The following is a 27210-nucleotide window of genomic DNA, read 5'->3' on the forward strand; positions in this document are numbered from 1 at the left end:
TCCAACTATAATCTCTTTTGTCTTCTAGATGCTTATCTCATTCGATGCCATTTGTTTTAACAAGTTGAAGGTTGCAAATTAGCATAGGAATAATGAGAGATTCTAGTAGTCTGCGAAATGCTTCTTTTAAGCATTTTCTTAGAAATTTTTGTCATTTTCTTTTATTATTATAGTGTCATTGGCTACTTCTAAATTTTCTCTAATAATTTTTTTTATTTCAAGGAATCTAAAAGTTCATGTTTTACTATTTTCTTTAACTATTGTGAGAAGATTCTTTAACCAAACCTTTTCACATTTAATCCACATCACAAGAACCTAAAAAGTTAAGATATTATTATATTCTTTTATTGTCTTAAAACAATGAGATATGACCATCAACCCTCATTACCAATCTTTATAGCAGTTTACTCTTGCTTAATAAAACAGTATAAGATCCAAAAATGGCATAAATGATTCATGAACTTTGACTTAATATGTAATGTGATCCGTGAACTTTGACCCAATGTACAATATGTCCTTAAATTTTTAATTTGTTCAATGTGATTCATAGACTTGTGGTAATATTTAATTTAGTCATTGGATTGTATGAAAATAATCAATCTTATCCCAGAACTTGAATTAATTGAACGAGAACATTAAAAATTTTCATGAACATGTACAAGAAATCAATTGATGACATTAAACAAGTTAAAAGTTCATAGACGATAATGCAAATTTGACTAAAGCTTAGAGGCCACATTTAACAAATTTAAAATTCATGAATCACATTATATATTGAGCTAAAGTTTATAAATCATATGTGTCATTGTTCCTTTACTGAAGATCCGATCAAAGAAAAAAAAAAGCACTCTTTAAAAATAAAGAGAAATCGGAAGAAAAAAAAAACTCGAAGAGAAGAGAGAAGAGAGAGAGAGAGAGAGAGAGAATCAGAGCGGGAGAGGAAAAGCCCGCGATGAGCACCGAAAAACCTGACATGTCACCATCCTCCGACACTGTTGAACACTCGCCTTTTTCTTTTTCTTTGCTTTGTTACCTTGGACCCCTTGTTTTGCTCTTGTCGCTTGATCTTCTCCGTCTCTCTCCCTCTCTCTCTCTCTCTCGTTCTCTGTTGGTACCTTCTCGAGCTCCGGCACTCAAGGCAAGTGCCATGTTGGCGTGTCTTGCGGAGCTACGCAGAGCCTCTGCCATTAACTGCTGCTCCTGCTCCTGCTGCTGCTGGGTTCCCTTGCTCTTGCTCTTCTTGATCGCTGGTGCCTCCGCTTGCTCCAATGGGAATTGCCAGGTTTAGCCCTCGTGGCGTCACAAAACGGCTCCTTTAGCTCGGGATCTGTTGTGGGTCGTCCTGGTTTTGTTTCTGAATTGTGGAGGAACTTGCAGGTTCTAGACGCCTGTGCAGCTGCTTCGGATTGTGGGCCGGGTCTGTACTGTGGAAACTGCCCTTCCCTTGGCCAGAACCAGCCAATCTGCACGAGAGGCCAAGCCACGATTCCCACTTCCGTCGTAAGCTCTCTTTTTCACGTTTTTTTTAGTTTTTGTGTGTTAGATTTAAGGCTAGGGGTGGGCTAATATAAACCAAACTCTCCAAAATGGATGCTTGAGAAATCGCTCTTCAATGGACTCGCTTGCAAACTGTGGTGTTTACATTTTAGTTTCGGGGAGTAGAATTTTAGCGAATGAGTGGCACTGGCGCTTCCTAATGAAGGATCCAACGGAGTTTTATACGTATACTATGGGGGGAGAGGGGCAAAATTGAAGTAAGTTGTTCTGATTCAACTAGAGGGCGTATGATTTATAGATGCCACAACTAGGATTCGGTTAATTAGGTGGTTTTTTCAACTTCAGCATTCCCTTCATGGGATATAATTTGAGCTAAGGAGAAATCAAGCTTTACTCATGCAGAACCACCAACGACAATATGTCTTCTCGCTCTCTTGTTGTCAGTCCCTGGTGGGATGATGATGATCTCATATGTGCAATTTTGATGCATAGGTTGGCGGGTTGCCCTTCAACAAGTACACGTGGCTGGTGACACATAATTCATTCTCCATCGTGGATGCACCGCCTTTGCCTGGGGTGCAGAGGTTGACGTTCTACAATCAAGATGATACTGTGACTAACCAATTGAGGGTGGGTTCCTATTATTTTTTATAGAGTAATTAAATATTAAACCACACCTTTATTTAACAGCTTAAGCTTTTAGAACAGTCGGTAGTGGCCCCACATAATCTCACATGGTATCAAAGCTGGACGTCCTGAGTTCAAATCTTTTCAGGCCCCAATTGCCTCCCCAATTAAATATATCTAAGCTTAATGCTAGTCAAAAAGCGTGAGGGGGAGTGATAGAGTAATTAAATGTTATATCATGTCTTCATCTAACAGCTTAAGCTTTTAGAATAGTTGGTAGTAGCCCCACATAATCTCACAATTTTCTTGCTTAAGCTTGCTGTTGTTGATTGCTTGATACTGCTGCTTCTGATATGGGACCGGGAATTAACTCTCTTGTTATCCTCTGGTTTTGCATAGCTGCTAGTGTACATATTCAGGTATTAAGTACAATTGAGTGTCAGAGGTGTATCTCTCGCTACTATTTTTCTGTTGTCTTTTCTTTCACACTTATTTTCTTTTCCTTCCCCCCGCCCGAGCAAGTTTGGAGGGAGGGGGGTTTATCACTGGGGGCAAAATGTTGAGAATGTTAAAATTGAGTGGTTTCTTGGTTTCTTCTACGAATCTATGGTGATCAATCACGATATTTTAATGACATTCTGTTCGTCTTTATCCTTCTGTTACTTATGCTCTTTGTTTGATGTTTCGGCTAGAATGGGGTGAGGGGACTGATGCTGGATATGTATGATTTTGAAAATGATATCTGGCTCTGCCATTCGTTTCGGGGACAGTGCTTCAACTTCACTGCCTTTGTAAGCAATTCTTTTTCTCTTGTTTATCAATTGCATTATAGGTGTAATTGTCTTCTTGATGAAGTTTTAATTTGCCGAATTGGATTTCTGGCAGCAACCTGCAATTAATACTTTAAGAGAAGTAGAAGCATTCTTGAGCGAAAACCCAACAGAGATTGTGACGATTATTATTGAGGACTATGTGCATACTCCAAAAGGACTGACAAATCTGTTTACAAATGCTGGTTTAAACAAGTTCTGGTTTCCTGTCTCGAAGATGCCAAAAAAGGGTGGAGACTGGCCCACTGTGGCCGAGATGGTGCAGAATAATTACCGACTTTTGGTTTTCACATCTGTTGCTGCAAAAGAAGCAGAAGAAGGAGTTGCTTATCAGTGGAAGTATATGGTGGAAAATGAGCGTAAGTTCTTGTAAACCATCGCAGTAATTTTTTGATCTTTTCCTGCAGTAATTGATTAGTGTCTTGTTATCACATAAAAATGCTCTTCTTCTCAGCTGGAGATCCTGGGGTTGTACAAGGCTCCTGCCCCAACAGAAAAGAATCGAAACCACTAAGTTCGAAGAGCGTGTCTCTTTTCCTAGAGAATTACTTTCCAACATACCCAGTGCAATCTGATGCTTGCAAAGAGCATTCGACACCCCTTGCTCAGATGGTTACTACCTGTTATAAAGCTGCAGGGAATACAATGCCCAACTTCCTCGCAGTTAATTTTTACATGGTACCTATATTTGAACTGTGCCCGTGCTGTTTTTGAATCAGACTGTGCTCTAGAAGCTTGAGATCCTCACTTTGACGGTCCTAATTGAGAGTAAAATTTAATGAATGATGCAGAGAAGTGATGGAGGAGGTGTTTTTGATGCCTTGGATAGAATGAATGGCCCGACACTCTGCGGCTGCAGTACTATTGCTGCTTGCCAGGTTTGTTGCTCTTTCATGAGTAAAAAAGAATTATCTATATCAAATTCACCCGCAACTAAAAAGGATTTCTCCTGTTTGTCCAAATGATAATGGTGCTTTAGACTTTCTGTCATTCTCTGAATTATTGAATATGAACTCCCTGTATAGTTTTATTATGATCTGTGTCTTCCTTCTTGAATTATGACTAGTTTTGCTGTCCAACCATGTTTTCTGCAATTCTGGTTAGTATTTCACGAAACTGTCTTTCTAATGTTTTCAATGCATGTCTGCATTACACACCATTATGGCAATGTTTCAGTGAGTCATTTCTTTCCCTCAATTTCTGTAATAGCTCTCACAAGTTCTGCACCTTGGTGAATTGTTCCCTTGTGAACATGTGGATCAACTATGACATTGCTTGCTGGATCTAAATTTATTCTAGGAATGCAGATTATTTCACATTCTTCTCTTTCCTCTTTGCCTCCTCTCCCTCTTATCATAATACCTGATGTCAAGATACATGACCTAACATAATGCGAGTAAAAATCAAAATTTTGGTTCAGATTATAATACCTGCAGATAATTCTAATGATACATCGGTGTCTGATCGTGGAGTATTTTTGAAAGGAGATATTTTTGTGATGATCTTTGCAGGCTGGAGCACCCTATGGGTCTTGCAAAAATATTAGTGCACCTACTAGAAGTCCAACCACGAATACTGCTGGAAGCTTTTCTGGATCTGTTCAGTTTACGAATTCTGCAACAACTGTCCATGTCACAAGTTATTTGATCATTTCCACGTTATATGTTTCACTTCTTGTTTTTCTGCTCGGAAAGTTGCAACTGCAAGTGGCTGGATAATTAGGCTAAAGAGTCGGTCTTGTTTTACCTGAAGGGCTTGAGCTTCTGCATTTTAGTATGCAAAGTCTTTCAGTACAGTGCTGTTAAACTTCATCCCTGTTATATTGGTTTGATGATCTGGAAAGATGGTAGATATATAGGTTGGATATGGGCGAAGATACTTTCAAGTTTGGTTTTGAGGCTAAACACACGGCACGTGTCAAAAGCTGCAGTAGTTACTGGCTGAGGAAGACCAGGGGCCCCTGAGATTTAGGTATGCAGTTTTTCTTCGCTCTAAATCTGTGAAATGTTCGCTTTTCAAGTTTTAAATAGACTTATTATAGTGGCTTACTAGCTTCTAGGCCTTCTAATTGAGTATGGCGGCTTTACCCCTGCTTTATCAATTAAATCCAAGGGTCTTGGCACTTGTTACGTACACTTAATAATGAAATGTTTCGATGTCAATGTACTGAACACATATACCGCAGGGAAGGTAGTGGGCACTCATTAACAGAATCCTAATTCCCATTGAGGAGCTAGGAAGAGGTCTAGTAGGCCTTCCGTATGACCAAGTGGTCATTTTTGCAGCCAATTTGGTTGTGTCGGGATTGAATATGTCGTGAGTGTGCATGTAATCTTTTTTCACGTGATCAGTGCTTCTTTACCTTGCTCTGGCTCATGGCGCATTTGATGTTTTATGCTTTTGCAGGTATATTTAATGCTCTTTCATTCAAGCTAAGAGTAGGGAAACATGATGTAATACATTCACGAGACGCAACAATTGTTCGTGAGGTCTATCGAATATTGTGTTACGGTAGTTTTAACTGAATCATCTGCTCACTTACAGTCAGATACGGGACAGGGACCACGATTCATATTTCCTTAGTGCTGACATCCTAGATTACACTGCATCAGTTCGAATGTTGCAGATGTATCCCGTGTTGTGCCTCGCATATTATGTGGAAATATCTTGGTCCTCGTCCTCAGCTTAGATTATATCGGATTAAAACAGGCCCTTCTGTTTGACCTCGGAAGCTGGATTTTTAACAGGAATAAACCAGCCTTGGCAGACTAACCTCTTGTAATGGCCTATAATTTTACTATATATAACTTGGAGGTTCTGCCTAATGTGCTTGATATAGAAGAGCTGGAGCATGCTGTATGTGTCATTTACATATTATGGAGTCGCCGGAAGCATTTAAATCTTTGCATCGTTGGTTATGTAATTGATCAAAATAGTCAAGAGTAAGTGCTAATAACTTGTGTAGAATTTCCCGATGCCCATTGCTTGCATGACGAAGTTTGTGTTCAAGGTGATGCTCGCAGCGTTGTTCTCTACAGTTTGCATCTGTAGAAGGGCTGTTAGTTCCGTTAGATAGATCTGAAGTCAAGGCATATAATTACTGCAGGAATGGATTAGAGATATATCTCGGTTTTTTTTATCAGAACTTGTGGGAAGGTTTTCCTTTTGCTGGACAGCTCTCCGGTACTGAAATTTGCTGACTTCGATGATTGCTAAAGTTCTCGATCATCTTCGATAGGATCGTAACTATAATGTTTAGAAAAAGTGGTGTGAAGTGTAACCCGTTAGTCGCAACGATCACTGACTATATGAAAACTCTGTAAGTAACTTTTACTGAATTGGATTTCCATCGAGTTCATATTAATGGAAAACCCGTTACGCCAACTTGCCAATGTTGTTGGTGTAAGGCATTTCATCGGATCATGAACTTGCAACAAAAATTGGTAATGCCATGTCGAACGGTTCCGAAGAAAATTTATATGTGAATTTACGTGTCAATACATATTGTGAAAAATTCGGTCCTTCAAAATCAAAAATCAAAAGTAGAGTCTAGCACGTGTGTCAACAACATTTTAAAAAAGCAAAAGGAGATTTTTTAATATCAATACAATACTAAATGCTCGCAGAAGTCTTTGTTTTCTTTTTAATCTCCAGCGACGTTACCAAGCACAAAAACATGATATTTTGCCAAACTAAAAGGAAGTGCAAGTACGAGAGAATTGCTAGATTATATGTGCACGTGGCGACTGAACATGATCCAACTAGAGCTGGCGGTTTTCGATACTCCCATGTACCCAAGTGTGTGCAAGTTCATCGTCCCATGGATGTATTAACCTGTTTTATGTCTCGTTTCATACGCGTATAAAGTTCAGATTACAAAACCGTAACACGGTTGGTAAACTAATCTTTTCACGTTTCATAGGCAGGTAAGACACTGAGAAGATGAGTATCCTCCAAATGCTCACAAGCGTAAGCATCAGGAGATCGGCAATGGAAACTTAAAGGGCAAGTGATGTACACCTTGACTTCACATGGCAAAACCCACGGCTTCAAACATGCACAGAAACGTGTCAACATCGAATACAATCACTCAATTTTGGCAAAGACCATCCCACAAGAACGTTTCTTAGCCAAACCACGTCACCCAGACCTGACCTGCCAGTGCTAAAGCCAGTCTAAACTTATAGCAGGTCTGGAAACTCTGATGTCTGCCAACAAATTGAAGAGCAAAGATAAACATTACTCAACATGTTGTTCTGTCCAACGATTTCAATATTCACGACTCAAAATGCCCACGAACATACTGCTATAGCAGTGGCCAGAGATCATCGCAGAATTCAACCTGAGTTGTTTACTCAGAATTTCTTTTATTCCTGTAGAGCTGAACAAATCCGCATACAAATTTTAGTTCTGCTGATCAATGCAAGTTCACCGGGCTCATGAATCTTCTTTACAAGTGTATAAAATCTGTACAAAAGCAATTACGACCCAGCAGGAAGAATTATGGGCAACTTTACTGGCCAGGCAAGACGATCTCAACACTCGTGAATAGTCGTATTTGTTCTATTTAATCCGAAGACCTGGATTTATATTTAGCAATTCAACGAAACAATCTATCGGAACTCTTGTTCCCCAGACATTGATTGATTCAAGTTTGCGACATCTGTTTACAAGGAAAAGAAGTCCGTTCTGGGTCACATGACGGCAGCTCCATAGGACAATGCTCTGCAAGGAAAAGAACTTGCACAATGTAGTTAAAAGCATCAACATATACAAGCAACAAGAACTCCAAGATCCCAACCTCTTAACTACTAAATGTAAACAGCTGTATAGAGGAGTGGAAAGACCATCATAGTCATTCCCAAACATAGAAGTAAAACACCCAGGACAACTCACCTTCAGATGTGGACAGCTATTGGCAATTGCATATAATGATTTATCAGTGATGAATGTACCGCCGATATTCAGATGTTCCAAAGCATTAGCTCTAGCAATCTGCAGAAGTGGCTCAATCAGGAAGCTATAGTTACATACATATGAGATGATCGATGCTATACATGTACGACAAGGAGCATTTGTGGAGACAAAATAATCTGGAGTAGGGATTGCGATTGTTCTACTTAGTGCCAAATTGTTGCGAAACTACACCGACCTAAAGAGTAGGTCTCTCAGGCTATACCAATTACCACAAGTCAGATGATGGGCAAAGCAAAAAAGTTCTTCCCAAGCCTTGTGTGACTAAAGGACTCGATGATAAAAAGTTAGGACTGGATCGCATTCCGTACACAAAGTGTGAGAGAACTTCAGGCTCAGTTATCCCATTGACAAGTGTCGTGCGAAAGAAAAAGAGAATCAACAACAGAGCAGAGTACATTGACAATTTCAAGTTCTCGCGATTTCATTCAGCTTGCAATTGCAAAACAATGGATAACGAGCAACACCAACACCATCGCCGAGGAACACTAAGATCCGAACTCTGAATGAAGAAACCGACATCAAAGCACGTTCACCCAGAAATGAACTCCAACCACAGAACCAGAGTAAAGCCCTGCATGTATAACATCTGCAGAAGTGAAATCGTCACTTCGAAAACGATAAAACATACCAGCTGAACAACACCATGATCGGTGACCCCGGTCATCCCCCACAGAGAGATGGACGTCAGCTTCCCCGCGCATTTCGCCAACGAAATTCTGTACAGCCCTTCGTCAGTTACATGGCAGCCCCAACGACTCCTCGAGCTGCGACAGATTCAGTCGGCTTCAAAAGGAGTTCAGAAACCCAAAAGAGCACGAATAGAGAGAGAGAGAGAGAGAGAGGCACACGCATCGTAAGCGAATGATCAAACAAATTCCAAAGTAACCAATCCAAGAAGAATGATAACAAAGTGCCAACAACCCTCCACCGATCAGAGAGAAAGGGAGAGGGAGAAGGAGGGAGGGTACATGTCGAGTTCGCGGAGGGCGTAGGCGCTGCCAACGATGCGGGCGGCGGAGTCGTCGTCCATCCTCAACCCGGCGAAGCTCAGCCTCTCCCTCTGCCCCAGCGACAGCTTCACTCCCCGCTTCCATTTCCGGCACACCCCGCTCGCCCTGCCCAAAAAGGAGGGGAAAAATATCGGATTTTGCACACGACCCACGACTCAGAATCCACAACAAACCAACACCCCCCACACGGAAACCCCGCACGGAGAAAGAGAAGAAGAAGGAGGGGACTTCTTCTTCTTCCGGGTAAGGAAGAAACAAGAAGGGAACTAACTCCCCCCGGGGTGGAGCACGTACTGGGCCAAATCGGCGAAGGAGGGGATCATGACGAAGACCTGAGCCAGCACGTCGATGGGCAAGCGATCGATCTCCGCTTCCTCCCCTCCTCCTCCTCCCTCCTCCTCCTCCTCCGCCCTCATCCCCATGGCCAGTCGACGGAATGAAGCGAGCGAGAGAGAGGGAAAGTGTTGTCACTTTCGGTTGCTTTTATTACATGGGAGGGAAGGGGAAGGGGGGAAGGAGATGTGGTCATATTATTGTCATGGTGTTGCTACGCAGAAGCAGGGGCCACGGGGGGTAGAGAATCTCCATTTTTTTGCCAATTTGTTTAACTCTTATTTTATTTAAATAGTTCGTTTTATTTCGTTTAATTCGTTTTTTTTATTTATCTGGGGAGGGAATCCAAATCCAAATTCGTCTCTTTTTAACGGACTTTTTACACGCTTCGAATCCCCCAATTCTCTCTCCTCTCTCCTTCTCTTTTTTTTTAGTATTTCCTTTGCCTGGTCAGAATTTCTTTTTCTTTTTTCATTTTTATTTTTTCCTTTTTCCAAGTTCGGATTCGATCGACCGGTTGCATCTTACGTTACGGCTTGGAAGTATCTGGAGGTTGTCTCTGACCAAGCTGCCTTTCGTGTGTTTTGAGGAAATATCGGGGAATGGCGACCGGGGACAACCCTTGCTTCTCGGGTTTTTTTCTTTTTTTTTCTGACATGCAAAAGCCCGGTTGTTTATTCGGGTATCCACTAACGTTTGATATCGAAGTCTCAAAACTTATCGTGGAAGTTTCGATCGAGTGTCGGAAATTATTAATCGGTACGGTCGGGTTTTAAAACTTATCGAATCGGTGTCATTAAATCTCCCTTCGTTAAGCTTCGTTGGATTTGATTGATAAAAAAATCATGACGCGGCAATTTAATCTTCGTTTAAAATGAGTGGCATTGACTAGTAAATTCAAATAAAAGGTGAAACGTAAAAAAATTAAAAGAAAAAAGGGGAAATTAGATAGAGGGAGGGAGGGAGGGGGATTAGCAATTTTTTTTTACCTTTTTAATCTAATTTTAATTAAAATTAAGAGAAAAACAGGGTCATTAATATAATGGCCATGCAAAGAAAAGAAAGTAATGACAAAAATTATGTCATCATTATCTCGTTACTCAAACTGGACGATACTCATGGAGCTACTTGATATCATAAATTGGATAAGTGTTATTGCTTGATTGCATACTCATGGGTCATTCCATACTAGTTAGATTTCATGAACATGGCTTCGCCTAAGTGAGGAAATTAGCCGACGAAGATGAAAGGAAGAAATGCTTCGTAATTCGATTCATTATATTTGTATCAAAGCATCGATCACTTTTTCTTATTTCGATCACCCACTTGAATTCGAGATTATCACAGTCCGATTACAGTTGGGGAATTTGAAAGTACTCTTACGGCATTCGAGATCGTAACGTATCGAACATTCATTTTGTTGCATATCAATTAAAATTTTAATGACGGCTTTTCCATAAACAAATCATGACATGTCAGATCTCATTTTGTCATACCATAATTCGTCTATATCATAGAATATTGGACTTAGTCAGGGAAATCAATTGACTAATATCCAAGCATTCACTGCTAGGTTCCTGTTTTTCTACCCATTCGATTTGAAAAATAATGGGGTTTCTTGAGAGCCGGGGAAACTTGAAAATACTCTCGTGATTTTCAAGATTGTCGGGCCCATTCTTTTGTAAGTTAATTTTCATAATAGCTTTTTAATAAGCTAGTTGTAGCAAGTAGTGACACATCTAATTTTGTCGTGCCATGTCCTCATTGCGTTCAATCGGTTTCTCATAAGTCGATGAAAATTTCCGTAATAGCTTTTCGATGAACATGTCGTCACATTTCTTATTCTGTTGCACCACGATTTCCCTTTTGTCTGACTCTGAAACAATGGATTCATAGCCACAAAGGGCGGTGGACCCATGTCCAAGCATCGGTCAAATCAGCCACGATTCTACCCACTTAATTTGAAATTTATCATGGTTCATGAACGTTGGGGTAATTATAAAAAAGTGATCATGATTTTAGGTCGTCCTATGTCGTAATTGTAGCCATTGTTTCGTTAGTCAGTGAAAACTTTTGTAGCTGAGTTTTCTATAACCTACTCGTAATCAACCATCGATCACCGATTCCTATTTTGGTTGCCCATCTTGACATTATATAACATCATAATCGCATTCGTTTTGTGGTAAATTGAGCAAAATCTTCGTGATCTTTTTCATGAAAGATATCATAACAGGTCATGACGTATCTCATTTTGTTGTTCTACAGTTTATTTTTATCGCAGAATAATAGATTTGATTTTAGATATCAATTAATCTATATCCTAGCATCGGTTAACTGGTGCCTTTCTTGCCACCCACTTGATCGCAGATTTTATCGTCGTAACACATAGTAGTTGCGATCATTTTGCCAAAAATCAATAAAAAGTTGCTCAATGACTGCTCAATGAACTAGTCAGAACATACGATTGTCATACTATAGCTGAAGAACAATAAATTGGGCCTTGAAAACCAATCATTAGTGATATCTTGAAAATGGTCCTTGGTCAACTAACACAGACGGACGACCAATCTTGGAAGATAAGCGTGAGACACGAATGACACGTCAAAATGCAACATAAGATTGTCAAACAGAGCCTGCTAGAGTACGTATTAGCCTGCCAAGAATTGACACTTTGTATTAGAAATGCGACAAACTACTTCAAACACAGAACGTCACGATGTTATCCAATCCCACTGCCTAATGAAGGATTAAAGAAGGTGCCAGGAAAGGCCATACTGAATTCAACAGCTAAACGAAGATGAAAGCAAGCTTGGTGGAAGAAAACACACAAATGAATACATAGAGAAGGCAAATTAGGCAATAGGACATCCTGGGCATCTGTATTTACAAGTTGGTCGCGCTTGTGATTTGGGATTTCGGATATGTACATGCTAATAATTCGAAAAGGAGATCATACAAATAGGTCCTTCATTTGCACCCAACCATAGGCACACCGGTCTCGAATCCTTTGAATAGTTGATGCTGCCGAATCGACCACAGGCCTAACTCTGATCAGCTCCTTCTCTACTTGGGCTTTCATGCGAGAGTCAACCTGAACAATGTCACAAGGAGACATAGCTTTCGTCAGATCAGGGTCGTAGCATATTCTAAGCAAAGTTGGGGAGGGAAGGAGAGAGAGGGGTCACTAACCTTCTCAACGCAGTATACTGTATCCAATACATGGCAGAAGTACGCAAGCTGCCTGTATAAATCTGCCTCCGAATACTGGTAAATGCGCACATGAATTTTAGGAGGTTGAGCTTGTGTTGCGATATTTAATTAAACGAAGAAGCGAGAAGTCATGAATAAACCTTTCTTATCAGACGCCCATTGCAGCGAGGATATTCTGGACAAACAGTTCCTCTCTCGCTGTCACCTATTACTCGTAGGCTCAGACTGCATGTCGAGTGCTTGCAAGTCTCATCATCACACTGGAATTATAAGCCACCCGCAAATGTTAATAGAAATGTTAGCTGATGTTGTAGTAATCCATTTTCTTCGACTAAATGTTATAAGATATTACCATCATCAGGCCCTTGTAATACAGGGAAATGAAACCATCAGCTTGTCTTTTAACCTGGCAAAAGCACACTTCTGTTAGAGATGGCCCATGTAGATAATCCCTACTATGAGCAACATGGATCTACAACCAGCGTGACAAGGCAAACAATATGTCCAATGCTAGAGGGTAATATGTATAACCAGAGAAGCGCTGCTAATAACATGGCACGGGCAGTAGTTTGTCTCCTCTTTCTTTTTTTGAGCAAATTCTCAGTTCTAACACTAGATGAGATATGGCCATTGCATGTCAATTCCTCCCAAAGCAGATGAATTAAACCTCTTATCCTGGGCTTCTCTGGCAATTAGAATGCCCCTTTATATGTTGCACAACCAACAGCCAAATAGATTTGAAGTCCAGTGTTAATACTGCATTAGAAAGTAATAGCGACTATGCAAATAGACTTCAAATCTTCCGGATGGACGGTAAGAGACCACTTCCACAATTATGTGATCCAGGATGATAAAGAAGGATAGTTTTGTCCATCCATGGACTGACAGTAGAACTTGCATTTAACAAGTAAAGATATGTATGCCTATGGTAAAAACAGATTATTTTTGCTTATCCCTTCTACTTCAGAAGGATCATCCCAGAGATCGATGACTAAATTGAGCAGGAGTAGTTCATGGCCATCTTACCTTTAAAAATTAAAAAAGGAAAGGGCTTCTGAGAGGCCTTACACCTATTCAGAAAATCTCTTTCTTATGGTAGCAGCTTTGTGATAAAGGAAAAGTACCTGATTAGCTATCATCGCAGAAGTCAATCTACTGGCTTCTCCTCCTGCCAGACATTTAGCACAACTCAATGTGCGCCAAAAATTAATAGAAGATTGCTCCACTTGATCAGGGGTTGAATGTTCTTTAATGGATGTACAAATGGAAGTAAAGATGGCTGGGCAATCAAAGGTACTCGAGCAGCTGGGGCATGACAAGATCAAAGGCTTACAGTCCCGATATCTGTGATAAAAATTACACAGTTGATCAGACAAGAATGCACAAAGTTAAGCTACAGGATAAGTAACAGCTGCAACCAAAAACAATGGGGACAATTTCTAATAGACGCTGAGTGGGAGAAACAGAAAAGGGATGCATACAATTGGCAAAAACAAACACTGTTTCTGCATCTCTTACCACATGCTTCATTTTTCAACAAAAACTAATTTTCTAGACTTATTCGTATGGAAAGAAGATAAAGGAACCAAAGAAAGTCACCTTTCTTCATCATCTATGGCTGACAGGAGGGGACCAGCAGTGTCATTGGTTGTGGCTTCACTAAATTTGCTTTGGAACTGGAAACGTAGTTTCTGTCAGGGATACAATTGAAATGGATTTTGCTAATTGATGTTTGCAAAGGAGGGTTTCACGTACCTTAGAGGAGTCCAGACCTAGACAATCAGCTAAACGCTCAGGGCTTGTACCCTGAATTGGAGCACACAGACGGGACACCACTGGATGTATCTACGTAAAAACAAAAAGAGAAGAAATGAGCTACATTCCAGTTAATAGGTTCTCTTTGTTCAGAACGCAAACGCAGAGTTTCCAGTAGAAAATGAAACCTGCTGCGACAAGTAGTAATCAATGTCGATCATCCATTTCCCGTCATCATTTTTCAGTTCGTCGGGATGTCTAGCACGCTGAGCTATCCCTGTTGAGCTATTCAATTCGACAGCCTGTACAGAGGAGATACAGCTGAACATCCTAATCCCAACAATTAAGCATCATATGATATTTGCCACAGCTGTAAATGATCCTTAAATACCTGTTCACGGCAAATTATGTAAGGGATAGTATCCCCCACAGAGCAGCCAGTAGAATACCCACTTTGCTTCAGTCTCAACGCAACCTAAGAAATGCCAGTCCATTTAAATTCATAAATATATAAGAATAACACTATCCAATAAGACTAGAAAGCCACTGATCTATGACTGGTTACTGAATTTACCTGAACATGTGGTTGGTTCTTGGCATCTGGGTAGGCTTCAGGAGGCTTAGTCAGTGTCTTTGTAATGACATACTTCTCAAGTGCTACTTGACCACCTCTCATGTCCTCCTGCACCTGTTGAATATGCAGACACAAAAATTAACACTCGACAGTGCAAAGATGCATATTACTGTAACATAAGTTCAAAAACCAAACTTCACGTACAGATTGACGGGGTAACTTAGAATGACTGAGCAAACAAAAGTCCAATAATGATGTCTTAGCAAATTTCCGTGTTGTCTTTTCAGATAATTGTCCTCCCTATTACTTGTACAGTTTACCTACTTCGTCTTGTGTCAATGCCTATAGCCTTTGAACCTCATTATGACGAGCACTTGACAAATCAAACATACACTGTAGACTGTAAATCAACTGTAAACATGCATGACCTAACAATGCATTTGCATTTAAATGTTAGAATTCAAAATGTTTTGTTAATGAGATAGATCCACATTAAAACAGATTTTGCAGCATTTTGGGAGAGAAATTCTTATTCGTATCATAGTTCTGGTCATATGCACACAGTAGGATTAATTAGTGAAGATGGAACACCAGATATCAAATTCACTTTCTACTCCATCTTCAGTACCAGAACTAAAATTGGCAAAGTTAGAGCCAATAGTTATGACTTGCCTTGATGAGGGAGTTATGTATTGATTCGATAACGTCCTCGCATGACCTGTGATTAGAACAAATGAGCCACCAGGGGGTATAACAAAAAGTCTAGAGAATGATATCTATTAAGATAAAGCATGAGCTTTTGTCATACCCTCCTGACAGGATTTGACTCAAGCAGAAATCTCCTAATTCCTTTGATAATAAGCTCCAGTCTCTGCGAACCATATCAAGCCCCTTCCGTTCAATGACCTACACCAGGCAAAGTTTCATGCACATGTTCTATTTCCTATACTCAGAAATTAAAAGCCAGTTTTTACTGGATACCTCATATGGAGTTCCATCTTTGAATTGCACTTTGACAGCTGCATATTTCTTTTTCTTGAGAAGCAACATTCTCTTGTACACACCATCAAGGTCTATTTCTAAGCACCTATACTTTTTGTTAACCTGAATGAACATTAAAAGCGATAACTCAGTAGAGTTTATAAGGAATAACTGACACAAAAGATCCACATCCTACTCTTTTTGACAAGAGACGTGCTTCAAGTCATCCAAATTTATGATTGCAACACTCAGCGTCCCCCACGACCACCCTTTGTGTGTGTGTGTGTGTGTGTGTGTGTGTGTGTCTGGGCGGGTGCGTGGTGGGACATTGGGGCCTCATATCACACATCAATCGTCCCAATAGAGCACTCGATGCATTTCAGTGCAAAACCAGGTTTTCTTTGGATTTAGCCCCTCAAAAAGCACGTCAAAAGACTCTAAATTACTATTTGTTTTCACACAATAATGATTCGTTTATACTAATACCAGATCCTAGAACATGTAACGGTGGTTCATGACCTCACCTCTTGTATGACTTTCACTGCAGTTGCTTTTGCTTTGCTGATATCATCGAGTCCACTGTATATCATTATTGAATCTGTATCACCATAAATTACCTGCCACAATATGAGGCCAACAGTTCCTTTTAATAAATATTTGTGGCAGTCAAACGCTGGTCTTGATAATCAGTCATAAGAGATAACCTCTAAGTTCAGATTATTCTGTACAAGATCAACGGTACTTTGTAGAATCTCCCTTCCCTGCGATAAGCTCATATTTTTAGCTTTAGAATTATTCATTAGATTAACTGAGAGTTCTCCACTTGATTGAATCGTTTTTAATTCCATAACATGAAACAAGAGCTATCCGTACCTGTAATGTTATAAGTTCTGCAAGAGGCTTTGCATAAAATCTCGAATTAGAAAATCCAAGACACCCATACATGCTGCATTTAATAGGAATATTACATGACGACAGATAAAAGTGGCACAAGTTGATGAAGCAGCAGGCCCTTAGGCATAATCCTGAAAGCAAGAGAGAAGGGAAAAAATAATGCAAAACCTGTTGGCTGTTAACTTAAGTGCTTGCTGTTGAATGTCAAACTGCTGGACCTTGAGACCAGTTGCTTTTTTCATCCATTGCTTTACCAACTTCCTCCTTTCAACCAAATTTTTAAGCAACTACAAAAGAGTTTCAAACGGATAGAAAATTCTATTCCAAGTGAAAATTCAGAAATAAAGAAAACAAACAAACACGAAGAATACACCACTGAAAACTTGTTGAAATTACCTGAGTCAATCATCTATCAAGGATGAGATATAAATCAACACTAGTTTTCCAAATTAAGAAGAAACTGAATAGTGCAATTTAAAGTACCATCATTCAATGTGAGTTGCATAGAGCAGGATTGCAACAAATCAACGTCCATCTTTAGCTTGGACTTGGAAGCTCAGTTCAGAGGTATTTGGACACATATATCTACGTCTACTCCTATGAGACAATCTTAGTCACATGTCCTGTGCACGAACTTAGAAAGACAGAAACCACGACCACTTGACAGATCAGATTTTTCTGAATAAAAGACAGGAGGACCAGAGCCAAAATTAGAGTGAGAAGAAAGGTGTGGGGTTAAATGGCAAATGGTCATATCCTGTGCTTCATAAACAACAGATGATGTCTGTTCAGCTCAGTAAGATTCTATAAACAAAAATGGATGTCAAAGAACGATCAAGAAGTAGTTATGAATAAAATTGGAATTTGATGATTTTTCTTTTGTTCTTCTATGGTGTAGCCGCAATTTTTTCCCCTTCAATACTAGCTTCACTCCAACCCCTGCTTTCAGCCTAAATATGATGCTTTATCACCTCAAACTGTCAGTACTATTATACGAGAGGCTTTGCCACTTCCCCACAGTATGTCACAGAGCATAAGCAAGAAGTCGTCAGTCTATGGACAATTAGTAGGTTATACTGCCAGTATGCCTTCAATGTCATGAATTTATTATGGTAATAGTTATCTAGACTATTATGCAAACAAGAGTGATGAAAAAACAAGTACTAATTGCATACATCTTCAGCAGTAATTGTTCTTCTAATGGGGATCCCTACCAAGACAAAGCAGCAGAAGAAAGCCGAGAGGAAACCAAACTTCATTCAATTAACATTAGAACAGATATTCTGTCATTCAGACATCTCAACGCAACAATCAAATAAAAGCATACCTCGGGTAAAACTCCTGTTGTTTTACTGGATGGCAAACGGGGGATAGATCCATCTGTTGGCCTTTCTACCGTGGTAAAACAGATGTTATACTCCTGTAATATAGCAGAAGTCAATATTACTAGAGTAGGCAAATCATGTGGTATCTAGACTTTTGCAGCTTCACATTGTTGGAGAAAAGATTGAAACCCAGATAACCAGAGAGAGAGAGAGAGAGAGAGAGAGAGAGAGAGAGTAAGAGGAGAGGGAGAGGGAGCTTTGAAGGAGTTAGTAGTGTTATTAACCTGAATGATAGAAGGGTAAAGACTATTGAAGTCCAGAAGCAATATGTACTTGTCATATAGACCTTTCTTTGGCTCCAAGACTAGCCCACCAGAGTATCCAGGACCTTTTTTGCCCTTCACGTGCTCATCATTCTGAGGTTCTTCAGTTTCTACTCCATCCACATTTTGGTCTTCAACACCATGATTGCTTCTCCGTTTCGCTAATTTTTTTTCCTTTGAACGAAATGAATTTTTGTCGGGAACAACATATTTTTTTGCATGAAATGCATGCAAAAGTAAATATTCTACTCTCTGAGCCCTGGCACCCTGAGGGGGAAAATGACAAAAAGAAGGATTGATATTTATGTTTCATCTCCACTGGAACTCTATGAAAGGCCAGAACACAGTGGAAACTAGAAAAGTTTGCTACTCACTTGCAGAGTCTTCCCCCAGAGGTTTCCACTTATATTGGTTAGTTGGCGTGTGAGAGGAAGAATGCTCAAATGAAACATGAGTTCCAACGACAACCATGCATCCGTCTCACCATACTCAACCTGGAGGATGATAAAATGAAAGAATCACTAAAAAGCTATTCAAAAACGCCGTTAGGAAAGAAGCTCTACCCTATAGTATGTTTCTGCTACTGTAAAAGGTCTTCTTGCTTCTAATGCTACTAAAAAGCCCCTCTTCCTCTCATGCTAATAGAGAGCTATACCTTATCAAGTTTTTTTTTATCAAGTTCATTCAGGTTGTATCCTAAATTCAGGTTGTATCCTAAATTATAATAACCAATACAAAACTGTTTGCAATTAATATGTAAGTTCCCTGACCTATTAGACATCAAAGATGATAACACCAAATAAATAGCTGCACATAACCAATCAAATCAATCATAAACAGATAACACAGGATTCCTACCACTAATGTAAACCCTCCATATTCTCAGCTGCAGATACACAATCCAATTAATTAAGAACAGCTGGCGTTGACCCAGACAATACTGTCTAACAAATGCTAATACTTGTAGAAGGCAGTATCTCGAAGGATATCAGTTTCCCCCTATTTGAAGGCATATTGACTAAATTCAAGTAACCTACAAGTTGCATGAGAGACTCTGAAGTTTGGAGCATTCTTGGGATGTCATTAGGTGCAATCTCCTTACGATCTTTGTTGAGCTGAGTCTTTGCAAGTTGTGTCAAGGAATAACTGATCTGAGAGGATTAAGTTAGCATGAGACCCAATGTTTATCAGCATAAAGTAATTTAATTGCACGCATGAAAAATCAGGTGGTCTACCTCTTTCAGTAGGTCCCGAGAACACAAATATGTGTCACATAGAAGGCGGCCAGCAATACATGACATGATCCCTGGACTTGCTCCGGATCCAAATAAAGTGCTTCCTTTTGTAAGCTTAGGCATTACCGAGCGCTTCAGACGACCAATTTTGGACCACATGATGCTGGGAACTTTGCATGCCTGCATGATAATATAAACGGATGTCACAAAAACAGTTCGCTTCAATGAATATACAACTCATATCAATGGTAAGCAAATGTAACTGTGGATTTGTCCCAAAAAAAAATGTAACTATGGAAATTCCAGGCCACTTTAGGAGGTCATGTTTTCCCGATCGGACACTTGAGTTATGTAGCTCCAATATCAGGTCCTATTGATACATTAAATTAAGAAATCAGATGTCCCTTATCCAATTAGATCTTACAGTGTTGAAGTTCTCTGCTGCATAAATTTCAGCTAGCTTTTATATCACGTGGTTCAAAAACAGCCATAATCGATCCTGTACCTGTAATTCCTCTTTCTTTTTTACCTCAAACACTAATTTTGGAAGTGGCAGATAAGCCACAACTTTCATGTCTCGTCTTTTGTGCATTGATTAAAGATGTGAAATATATTTTCGAAGACATGCAAAAGTTGCAGACGGAACTCAAACCTGGGCTCTATGGAGAAGCACATCCAAGTCAAATCCAGAAATGTTATGTCCAACGAGAACATCACTATCCAGCTTGTGTAATTCAGTCATCAGACGGTTTAACAGAGCTCTTTCACTGCAAGGATTTTTTTTAAGTTCATTGAAAAAAGTAGCATAAATATCTGAATATCACTGAACCAACATCATGATGAAGAAACACAATATTGGAGTAGACCTGCTTTCGTAGCCTATTATTTTTGCTCCTGCCTTTGAGTTCTTCTCATCAGCCTCCTTGGCAAATCCCATCGGAAAAATGCCACCATCAAGCTTACGCAAAACAGTAAAATATCTCAGCATATCAGGTCTTTTCCACTCTGAGGCCAACATGGGAGTATCAATCTGTATATACAGACAGCTGGTCAATGGTAGCTTATCTGAACATCAACTGTAAATCCATTTGCAATGTACTGGACTGTAAATTGAAGGGCCAACTATACTAGCAGTAAAAGGGCTCATCAACACTGGAGAACAATCCTCCCACAATGCTTTGATATGGGATTCTTTCACAAACGAAAGTCTGGATGTCAGAGACTCAGAGTTCCAAGCGACCCTCAAGAGCAAGACAGTTAGAAATTATAGTCGCTCTGGAGTCTGAAATTAGATTCATTTGTTAAAGGATGTGTTCAAGTTTCAACTGCGACACTTAGCAATAGATTATCTTTCTACAAAAAGCATGCCGTATATGGACATCCAAACTCATACAAGACACTACTCTAACTTCTGCTAAGCCATCTGATGTCTAAATTATTACCACATGACACTTCATAGGTAGTTTTAAGTTCTTCCCAAGGATGAGATTAGTACACAACTTAAAGCATGTAGTTAACGGATTTAGATACTGGAAGACCTCAAACAGAATTCTCATAATCTTAGAATGTCAATTGAGCTATCCCATGTCAGTTAGAAGGTGAGCTGAACATCAAGGATGAAATACTCCTGCACATTGGCCAGTGACAAGACAGAAATAACTTTCAAATTTGGTAAAAAACATAATGGGAATAAATAATGCCAGCAAAGGGTCAGATAGAACCTTGGCCTTCTGACAGCAGATGATAGACGCTGAGACAATTTCATGAGCATTCTGCTTCTCATTCATAATTGTTTTCAAGTTGATCGCTGTAACCACCATGGGAGGAATCTCTATCATTTGTTTTGAAGACGATGGCATCTCTATGTCTTTGGGAGAGTCAATAGTAACCTCAAATTTGCACCAGCTCACCTGTGTAAGCAACCAAGGATTAGAAAGTTTGAGCGGTTAAGAAAGCATCTCAATGGAAGAAGACAATACAAATTAACCTCACCCGCTGAGCGGCTGGAGAAGAAGAAAAATTAGATACCGACAACCATGAAGGTCCTTTTATCTTCCTCTTAACTAGAAAAAGTTCCAAAGCACTGCACAACATTATACATTTTCCTTTTCTTCAGATGGATAAATATGCATTGATGCAGTAGTGGATAACGATAAGTTAAAGTTAGTAGAATCGCAGCAAGAGACACAACAAAAGAGAGAATCTGGGACAGAGACCATAGCAGCAATCTCAAGGCAAAATTTGAATAATCAATTTACTTCTTGTGGTAATGGAGAAAAAGCAGTTGCAACATAGAGTTTGTCCTCCAGAACATAAGAATATTAATGGGATCAGGCAAACAAATTTTCATTTCCCATGGGCACTGCACATGAAACATATTTACTATGAACAGTTTAAAAGGTAATTGTCAGAGACTAACTTACCAACTCTTGTAAAGTAATTAAAGTATCTCTTATGATGACAACATTTCCTCAAAGACAGTTCAGAAATGCGATGAGAGTAGAAACTTTTATGTGTTTTATATGTTATGCCCTCTGGTTCTCATTAGAAATAGAAACCCCATTAAGAAGCTAGTTACATTATGCAAAGATTTTTCTTCTGACTGTTCCACTGAACAATTGGCCACATAAGTTGATCAAATGCTACACATCAGTGCAACCATTTTATGTAAGAAGCTCTTTCGGATGTGGGATACAGGCTGAGTCTATTGCAAAGTGTCATATAGTGGGAGCAATCTCAGGCTAATTTTGGAATATAGGAAAAAGCAAAATTTTACAACCTGTGTTGTCACCCCACGTATTAAAAGCAGAAAATTATAATTGGCTGGTTCTCTGCATTCTGTTGTCTCCTTAAAAGTTTCAAAGATTTGTGCTAATACTAATAGAAATAATGCTTGATGTGCAAATACTAGCTTACAAGATTGATTGACAAAATGAAGTGGCAAATTCTTGTCAGGAACTGATCCATTACTCTATTAACAATGCTGTGGAGTGATGCACCAAACGGAACTGTGTCTGCATTCATGTGCTAAGGAACCAATTCCAACTCATACCTGCAGTGAGTTCCAAGCAAAGTGGCAAAATTTTCGCCCTTGAGATCTGCTGGCAAAGGTGGGTCCTAAGCACAGAAACAGTAGAATGATGACTGCTTAAAGAAAGATATGGCAAGCAAATGCTAAAGCTGTATATGCAATGGCAGTTTGGGTGGCACATACAACCACAGTTAAATACTAAATAGAGGAACTCAACCAATCAATACTGAAAAAAAGGAACTAATGGAGAAAAAATATTTATTTCTTTAATAACGCCAAAATGTTATTGACTTGATGAATTACCTTGAATGGGTAATTGATTTTGAGGACGTAATTCTCCCCATGAGGTATATCAGATCGGTCGAATGCATATCTCCTCTAGCTTGTTCAATGGAGTGAAATATGAGTATATCATAATTGAAGAAAGTTGAAGAATGTACTCATTGACAGATCAAAAAGACTGTATCGGCTCACCTTAACCATTGTCATGCTAAAAGAAGAGACATTGAGATCTACCAATTGCTTTACCACTTCATTCTTCAGTCCTGGAGCCAAATCCTAAAAGAGAGGGACAGAATGCAAGACTGAACAAAATAAGATGTAATCGGAGGAGAATCGGCAAAAAACAGATGCATGTGAAGACCAACATACAAGCAACTTTGCATGGAAATCTGCTTGAGAAATCCGAGACTCCTCAACATCTTTCTCAAGCTTCATCGTTTCGTAACTGTCAAAAACAGAGGCATTTGGAACTGCATATACACATCTTTGCATCTTCTTTACAACAACGCAGCAACTATGGTATGTTCCCCCTGCTTTCACCTGAATTGCAATGGCATATGCAGAGGAAAGGTCATTGTCTGGATGCTTAACAATTTGCTGAAGCAGCAACATCGAATATTAGGATGCCTCTTTAGTTCTTTAAGGGACAAGTTTTTGCCGCTTGTCAAGCTTCACAGTCATTAGTTGTCAACGTTTTAACTTACATTATGCATCCATTCCTGAACTACGAACTAGATGCTTTATCCCAATTTTTGGTCCTTATACATCTCAAATCACCAATGCTGTCAACCCAGTCAAATCATTACTCATGTGCACAATTAGAAAGACTGAAAACTAACTTCGAAACATCGTGAACTATATTTAGAATCTATTTGATAAACCGTTCGCAGAAATATAGTTTTTGTGTGCTGCTAAGTTTTGTAACTTATCCAATTAGTCATACATGTTTTAAAGCTACGCCATCTTAAAACTTGGTGGAGCAACTTCACGGGTACTACAGCTATAAGATGTAATTAAACCCCCTGCAAACGCTGCAGCACCCCTTTTCACAGCAATAGTTGTTGCGGGGAACTTGCACCAGATACCCTTTTAAGCTATGGCAATTATAGGAAATTTAGTTTGGTAGAGGTTGCAGCAGCCATTTTGTCGACATGTAATACAGTTCAAACATACGCTTGAAGCAAAGTACCACTTGATAAGCCTGCCACTTGCATACCACATTCTCAACAACAGTAAACTCCAATGTTGTCCCTCGACCACAACCCAATGTACTATGATCTAGTTTTTTTTTTTTTTTATCGGGTATTATGATCTAGTTGAATGACACTGAAATTTTTAAAGTTAAAGCACATATAAACCAATCTACTAGATGGGCCTAGAAGCTATCAAATACCAAGACTGTTATGTTGCAAAGAATAGGTTATCATACACTTCTTGGGTAAAATAGAATAAAGCGATCATCAATAGATTGCGGCAAGCAATAATGCATTAGCAAGGACAATAAAAGAAGCTAAAATACCAGGCTGACAATATCGATAAAATTTAAGTAAGCCACAGGAAGAACACTTTTTAGGATTTTCAAGCATTCATTAAATCATTTGCCCACAGCTAAACTCTTGAATGCATCATGTAGGGAGAACTCCCATTACAAAGCGGCAAAATGAGTGCCAGACTATTATTTCCTTTATAATTCACATCTAAGAAGTTTCACAACATTAGTATCTTGATCAACCAACTGAAAAAATAAGTTAAATATTGTGCTCAGCTACAATGAACTCTATTCTGACTGAAAGAAAGCAAGATTTCATTTTCATGGAAAAAGGTTTGTGAGGCGGAGTTGTTGAATATCATGCATGATCCTGTTCAACAAGCTACATGAACAACAATAAACAAGCTAGAATTTTCTGTTGATGAAAAGCTCAATTCAAGAATATAAGCAGGGCCTTTTAACACGCAGCTGTGCAAAGGGTAAATGTAAGGCATGTGTTAGCAAGTAAAAATTGACTTGTGAAACTTTTTGTGTAGCTAAGCTTCTCACTAAGAAGGAGCGATGAAAAGGAAATTGAATAGCAACTTTATGCAGAGATGGAAGTCCCAGTATACATAAATAAAGTAGGTATCACCGTTTCAGGAAAAAAAAGGACTTGTCTACCTATTCTTTGCAGCAAATCCTCAACAGAAAGCCAGACATGTGAGTATCAGATTCTAATACTGGTGCCAACAATCCCATGGCTGGGTAAGAATTACTATGAATAAATACTAGCATCATCTCAAGGACATACCTTCCCAAACAAATAGAGGTTTCCAGCATTAGCACCGTAAATCTCCTCATGTGCATCAAACATGTAAAATGGCAGTGTCCCATCCAAGTTCAGCTCAAAATCCAATTTTTCCTCACTGATTGCACCATTTCTAATTGCGCCAGCAACACTGCCACTGTTTTCTAATCCTTCACTTATCACCGCTTTCCAGCCTGCAGTTGCACTCAATCTTGGATCCTTCTCCTCTGTGATCTTTGCATTCAGAGTGTGAACCTCCTCCTTCTTCTTCTCTGCTTCTGATTTGACATCAACAAGCCTTGGCATGCTATCCTCGACTAGTCTTTCCTTTCTATCAGACTCATCCAACTGCACCAATTGATCCTCGAATGTCGATGCTCTTCCCTCTTTTGACTCCTTAATCAACTCATCATCTAGAATTGAATTCGATATATCCTCTGAAACCAGCTCAAGATCACGGCTAACACCCACGTTCCCCAAATCAGGCTTATCTGTGAAACCAATGCAATCAACGGTTTCCCTTTCAACTTTCGCATTGCCTACCAATACCGAACCCCTCCCATTTGGATGCCCCATCCTGCGACGCTCTCTATCGGCTTCATCTGGGGCGAATTCCGCAATTATATCATCCACAATGGTATCGCAAGACTGTGTCTTTGTCTTATCATCTCTACCGCTGTTCTTCTTGAAAACCGAAGACGTAAACATTGAAGACAACCTCTGCTTTCCCATCAACGCTGCTGCTGCAGAGAGCGAAGATGGCGCAGGTTTCCTCACCACCGGATCCTTCTTCTCCGTCTTCTTTTTCTTAACCTTCTCTCCTGCAAGACCGTTCCGAACCAACGAATTCAACAAAAAAATCCACAGGACTGCCGTACAATTAACGATCAATTGAAGCGAACCCATAAGGCATCTGGAGTGCTAACCTTCTGGTTCTTCGTCGGAGGAGCAATTGGGCCCGGCTCTGGTCCAGTCCTCCTCCTCGCCGTCGTCGGCGTAGCCCAGGAGGCCGCCGTCGTCGACGATGAAGCCCCGGACCTCCTCGCGGCGCTTGGCCACGAGCTTGTCGTACTCGTCCTCTTCCACCACGTCGTAGATCGGATCCTCGATCTTGATCTGCGCAGCGGACTCGGCCCTCCGGCCGCCGGCGCGGATGGCCTTGAGGCGCCGCAGCCCCTCCAGGCGGGCCGCCGCCGCGGCTCCCCGGCTCCGGCGCTGGCCGGCGGCTCTCTGCTGCTCGTCTTCCATCTCTCTCTCTCTCTCTCTCTCTGCGACGGAGGGTTTGGAGAGATACGGCGGAGACGGGGGAAGAAGGGTTTCTTTGGGAGGGTTTGAAAATGGCGGGAGGGGAGGGTGGATTTGGCGCCAATAGAGCTTTGACTGGTGTGTCGGCTCGGCGGCTCGGCGGCTCGGCTCCAAGTGCAAGGTATGTAAGTCGAGTATTTATTTTCGGTTCGAGTAAAATAGTGTATTTCGATGTATATAGAGAGATTATACACTAACGTATAATGTTAGGTTCGTTGCTGCGTGCTTTGGTAATGTTTTTTGTTATATATTAGAAAAATATACCAGATTTTGTAGTTTTTATTTTTGATTGATAAAATGTATGTGACTTACATTATATAGCGTTATTACCGCGAGCCATTCGAACCTCGCATTTTAGAATTTTGTTTTATACTTTCAATAACCAATAAATACAATTCGTTTAACAAACATTTCAATCGGAATTTTTTATTTTAATAATCACTAAACCAAAGTAATGGATAAACATTAAGTTGGTGTCGGCATCATTATTGTTGTCGTTGTTGCTATTATTATTATACATGTATGGATACATAAATTTGTAACGGCTTGGCCCATTTCACGTCTAAGTCCTCAAAATGAATATTCTCAGTATGCACACAAAGTAATGACCATTTGAAATGGATCTTACTTGTAATTAATATAACAAGATTTATCTAACGGATTGCGTCCCTGGTGTCCCCGAGCCTCGTCACCCCAGCAATGCTGCCGACGCCGAGGTTCTCACCGACTATGGAAGTTTTAG

General features: G+C 39.9%; 3 protein-coding genes across 3 annotated transcripts; 1 reads left to right on the forward strand and 2 right to left on the reverse strand.

Annotated features, from left to right (window-relative positions):
• The first annotated feature begins 1013 nt into the window (after positions 1-1013).
• On the forward strand, positions 1014-5779 carry LOC115692535 (PI-PLC X domain-containing protein At5g67130). The gene is made up of 9 exons (XM_030619417.2): positions 1014-1282; positions 1378-1500; positions 1990-2127; positions 2817-2915; positions 3010-3313; positions 3409-3632; positions 3746-3832; positions 4466-4925; positions 5361-5779. Exons 1-8 carry the CDS (start codon positions 1148-1150, stop codon positions 4670-4672), a joined length of 1317 nt encoding a protein of 438 aa, XP_030475277.2. The 5' UTR covers positions 1014-1147; the 3' UTR covers positions 4673-4925; positions 5361-5779.
• Positions 5780-7446: 1667 nt separating this feature from the next.
• On the reverse strand, positions 7447-9397 carry LOC115692531 (F-box protein At5g67140). The gene is made up of 5 exons (XM_030619405.2): positions 9236-9397; positions 8900-9046; positions 8560-8695; positions 7851-7949; positions 7447-7679 (listed from the first exon to the last, which is right to left on the reverse strand). Exons 1-5 carry the CDS (start codon positions 9361-9363, stop codon positions 7518-7520), a joined length of 672 nt encoding a protein of 223 aa, XP_030475265.1. The 5' UTR covers positions 9364-9397; the 3' UTR covers positions 7447-7517.
• A 2690-nt stretch (positions 9398-12087) lies between these two features.
• On the reverse strand, positions 12088-26458 carry LOC115692564 (DNA polymerase alpha catalytic subunit). The gene is made up of 32 exons (XM_056317265.1): positions 26090-26458; positions 25167-25984; positions 23254-23424; positions 23077-23160; positions 22906-22980; positions 22624-22688; positions 21559-21654; positions 21293-21476; positions 20438-20601; positions 20224-20338; positions 19572-19751; positions 19374-19487; positions 18711-18830; positions 18298-18603; positions 18016-18108; positions 16857-16975; positions 16668-16740; positions 16499-16555; positions 16319-16411; positions 15795-15917; positions 15622-15719; positions 15486-15531; positions 14814-14927; positions 14631-14714; positions 14428-14541; positions 14240-14329; positions 14084-14160; positions 13609-13828; positions 12837-12890; positions 12625-12744; positions 12464-12538; positions 12088-12365 (listed from the first exon to the last, which is right to left on the reverse strand). Exons 1-32 carry the CDS (start codon positions 26409-26411, stop codon positions 12225-12227), a joined length of 4605 nt encoding a protein of 1534 aa, XP_056173240.1. The 5' UTR covers positions 26412-26458; the 3' UTR covers positions 12088-12224.
• Between the last annotated feature and the right edge of the window lie 752 nt (positions 26459-27210).

The sequence above is a fragment of the Syzygium oleosum genome, unplaced genomic scaffold, assembly GCF_021117445.2.
Source record: "Syzygium oleosum isolate NSW1041296 unplaced genomic scaffold, Sole_v2.1 Sole_v2.01, whole genome shotgun sequence".
NCBI classification, from domain to species: domain Eukaryota; kingdom Viridiplantae; phylum Streptophyta; class Magnoliopsida; order Myrtales; family Myrtaceae; genus Syzygium; species Syzygium oleosum.

Coding starts and splice junctions, on each gene's coding strand:
- LOC115692531 (XM_030619405.2), bottom strand. CDS start 9,363: ATGGGGATGAGGGCGGAGGAGGAGGAGGAGGGAGGAGGAGGAGGGGAG. Junction 9,047..9,235: donor TCCTTCGCCGATTTGGCCCA/GTACGTGCTCCA, acceptor CTTTTTGGGCAG/GGCGAGCGGGGTGTGCCGGA. Junction 7,680..7,850: donor ATAGCTGTCCACATCTGAAG/GTGAGTTGTCCT, acceptor TTTTCCTTGCAG/AGCATTGTCCTATGGAGCTG.
- LOC115692535 (XM_030619417.2), top strand. CDS start 1,148: ATGTTGGCGTGTCTTGCGGAGCTACGCAGAGCCTCTGCCATTAACTGC. Junction 1,501..1,989: donor CCACGATTCCCACTTCCGTC/GTAAGCTCTCTT, acceptor TTTGATGCATAG/GTTGGCGGGTTGCCCTTCAA. Junction 2,916..3,009: donor GCTTCAACTTCACTGCCTTT/GTAAGCAATTCT, acceptor GATTTCTGGCAG/CAACCTGCAATTAATACTTT.
- LOC115692564 (XM_056317265.1), bottom strand. CDS start 26,411: ATGGAAGACGAGCAGCAGAGAGCCGCCGGCCAGCGCCGGAGCCGGGGA. Junction 18,109..18,297: donor TTTACCCTTCTATCATTCAG/GTTAATAACACT, acceptor GCTATATTACAG/GAGTATAACATCTGTTTTAC. Junction 14,542..14,630: donor ACATAATTTGCCGTGAACAG/GTATTTAAGGAT, acceptor TCCTCTGTACAG/GCTGTCGAATTGAATAGCTC.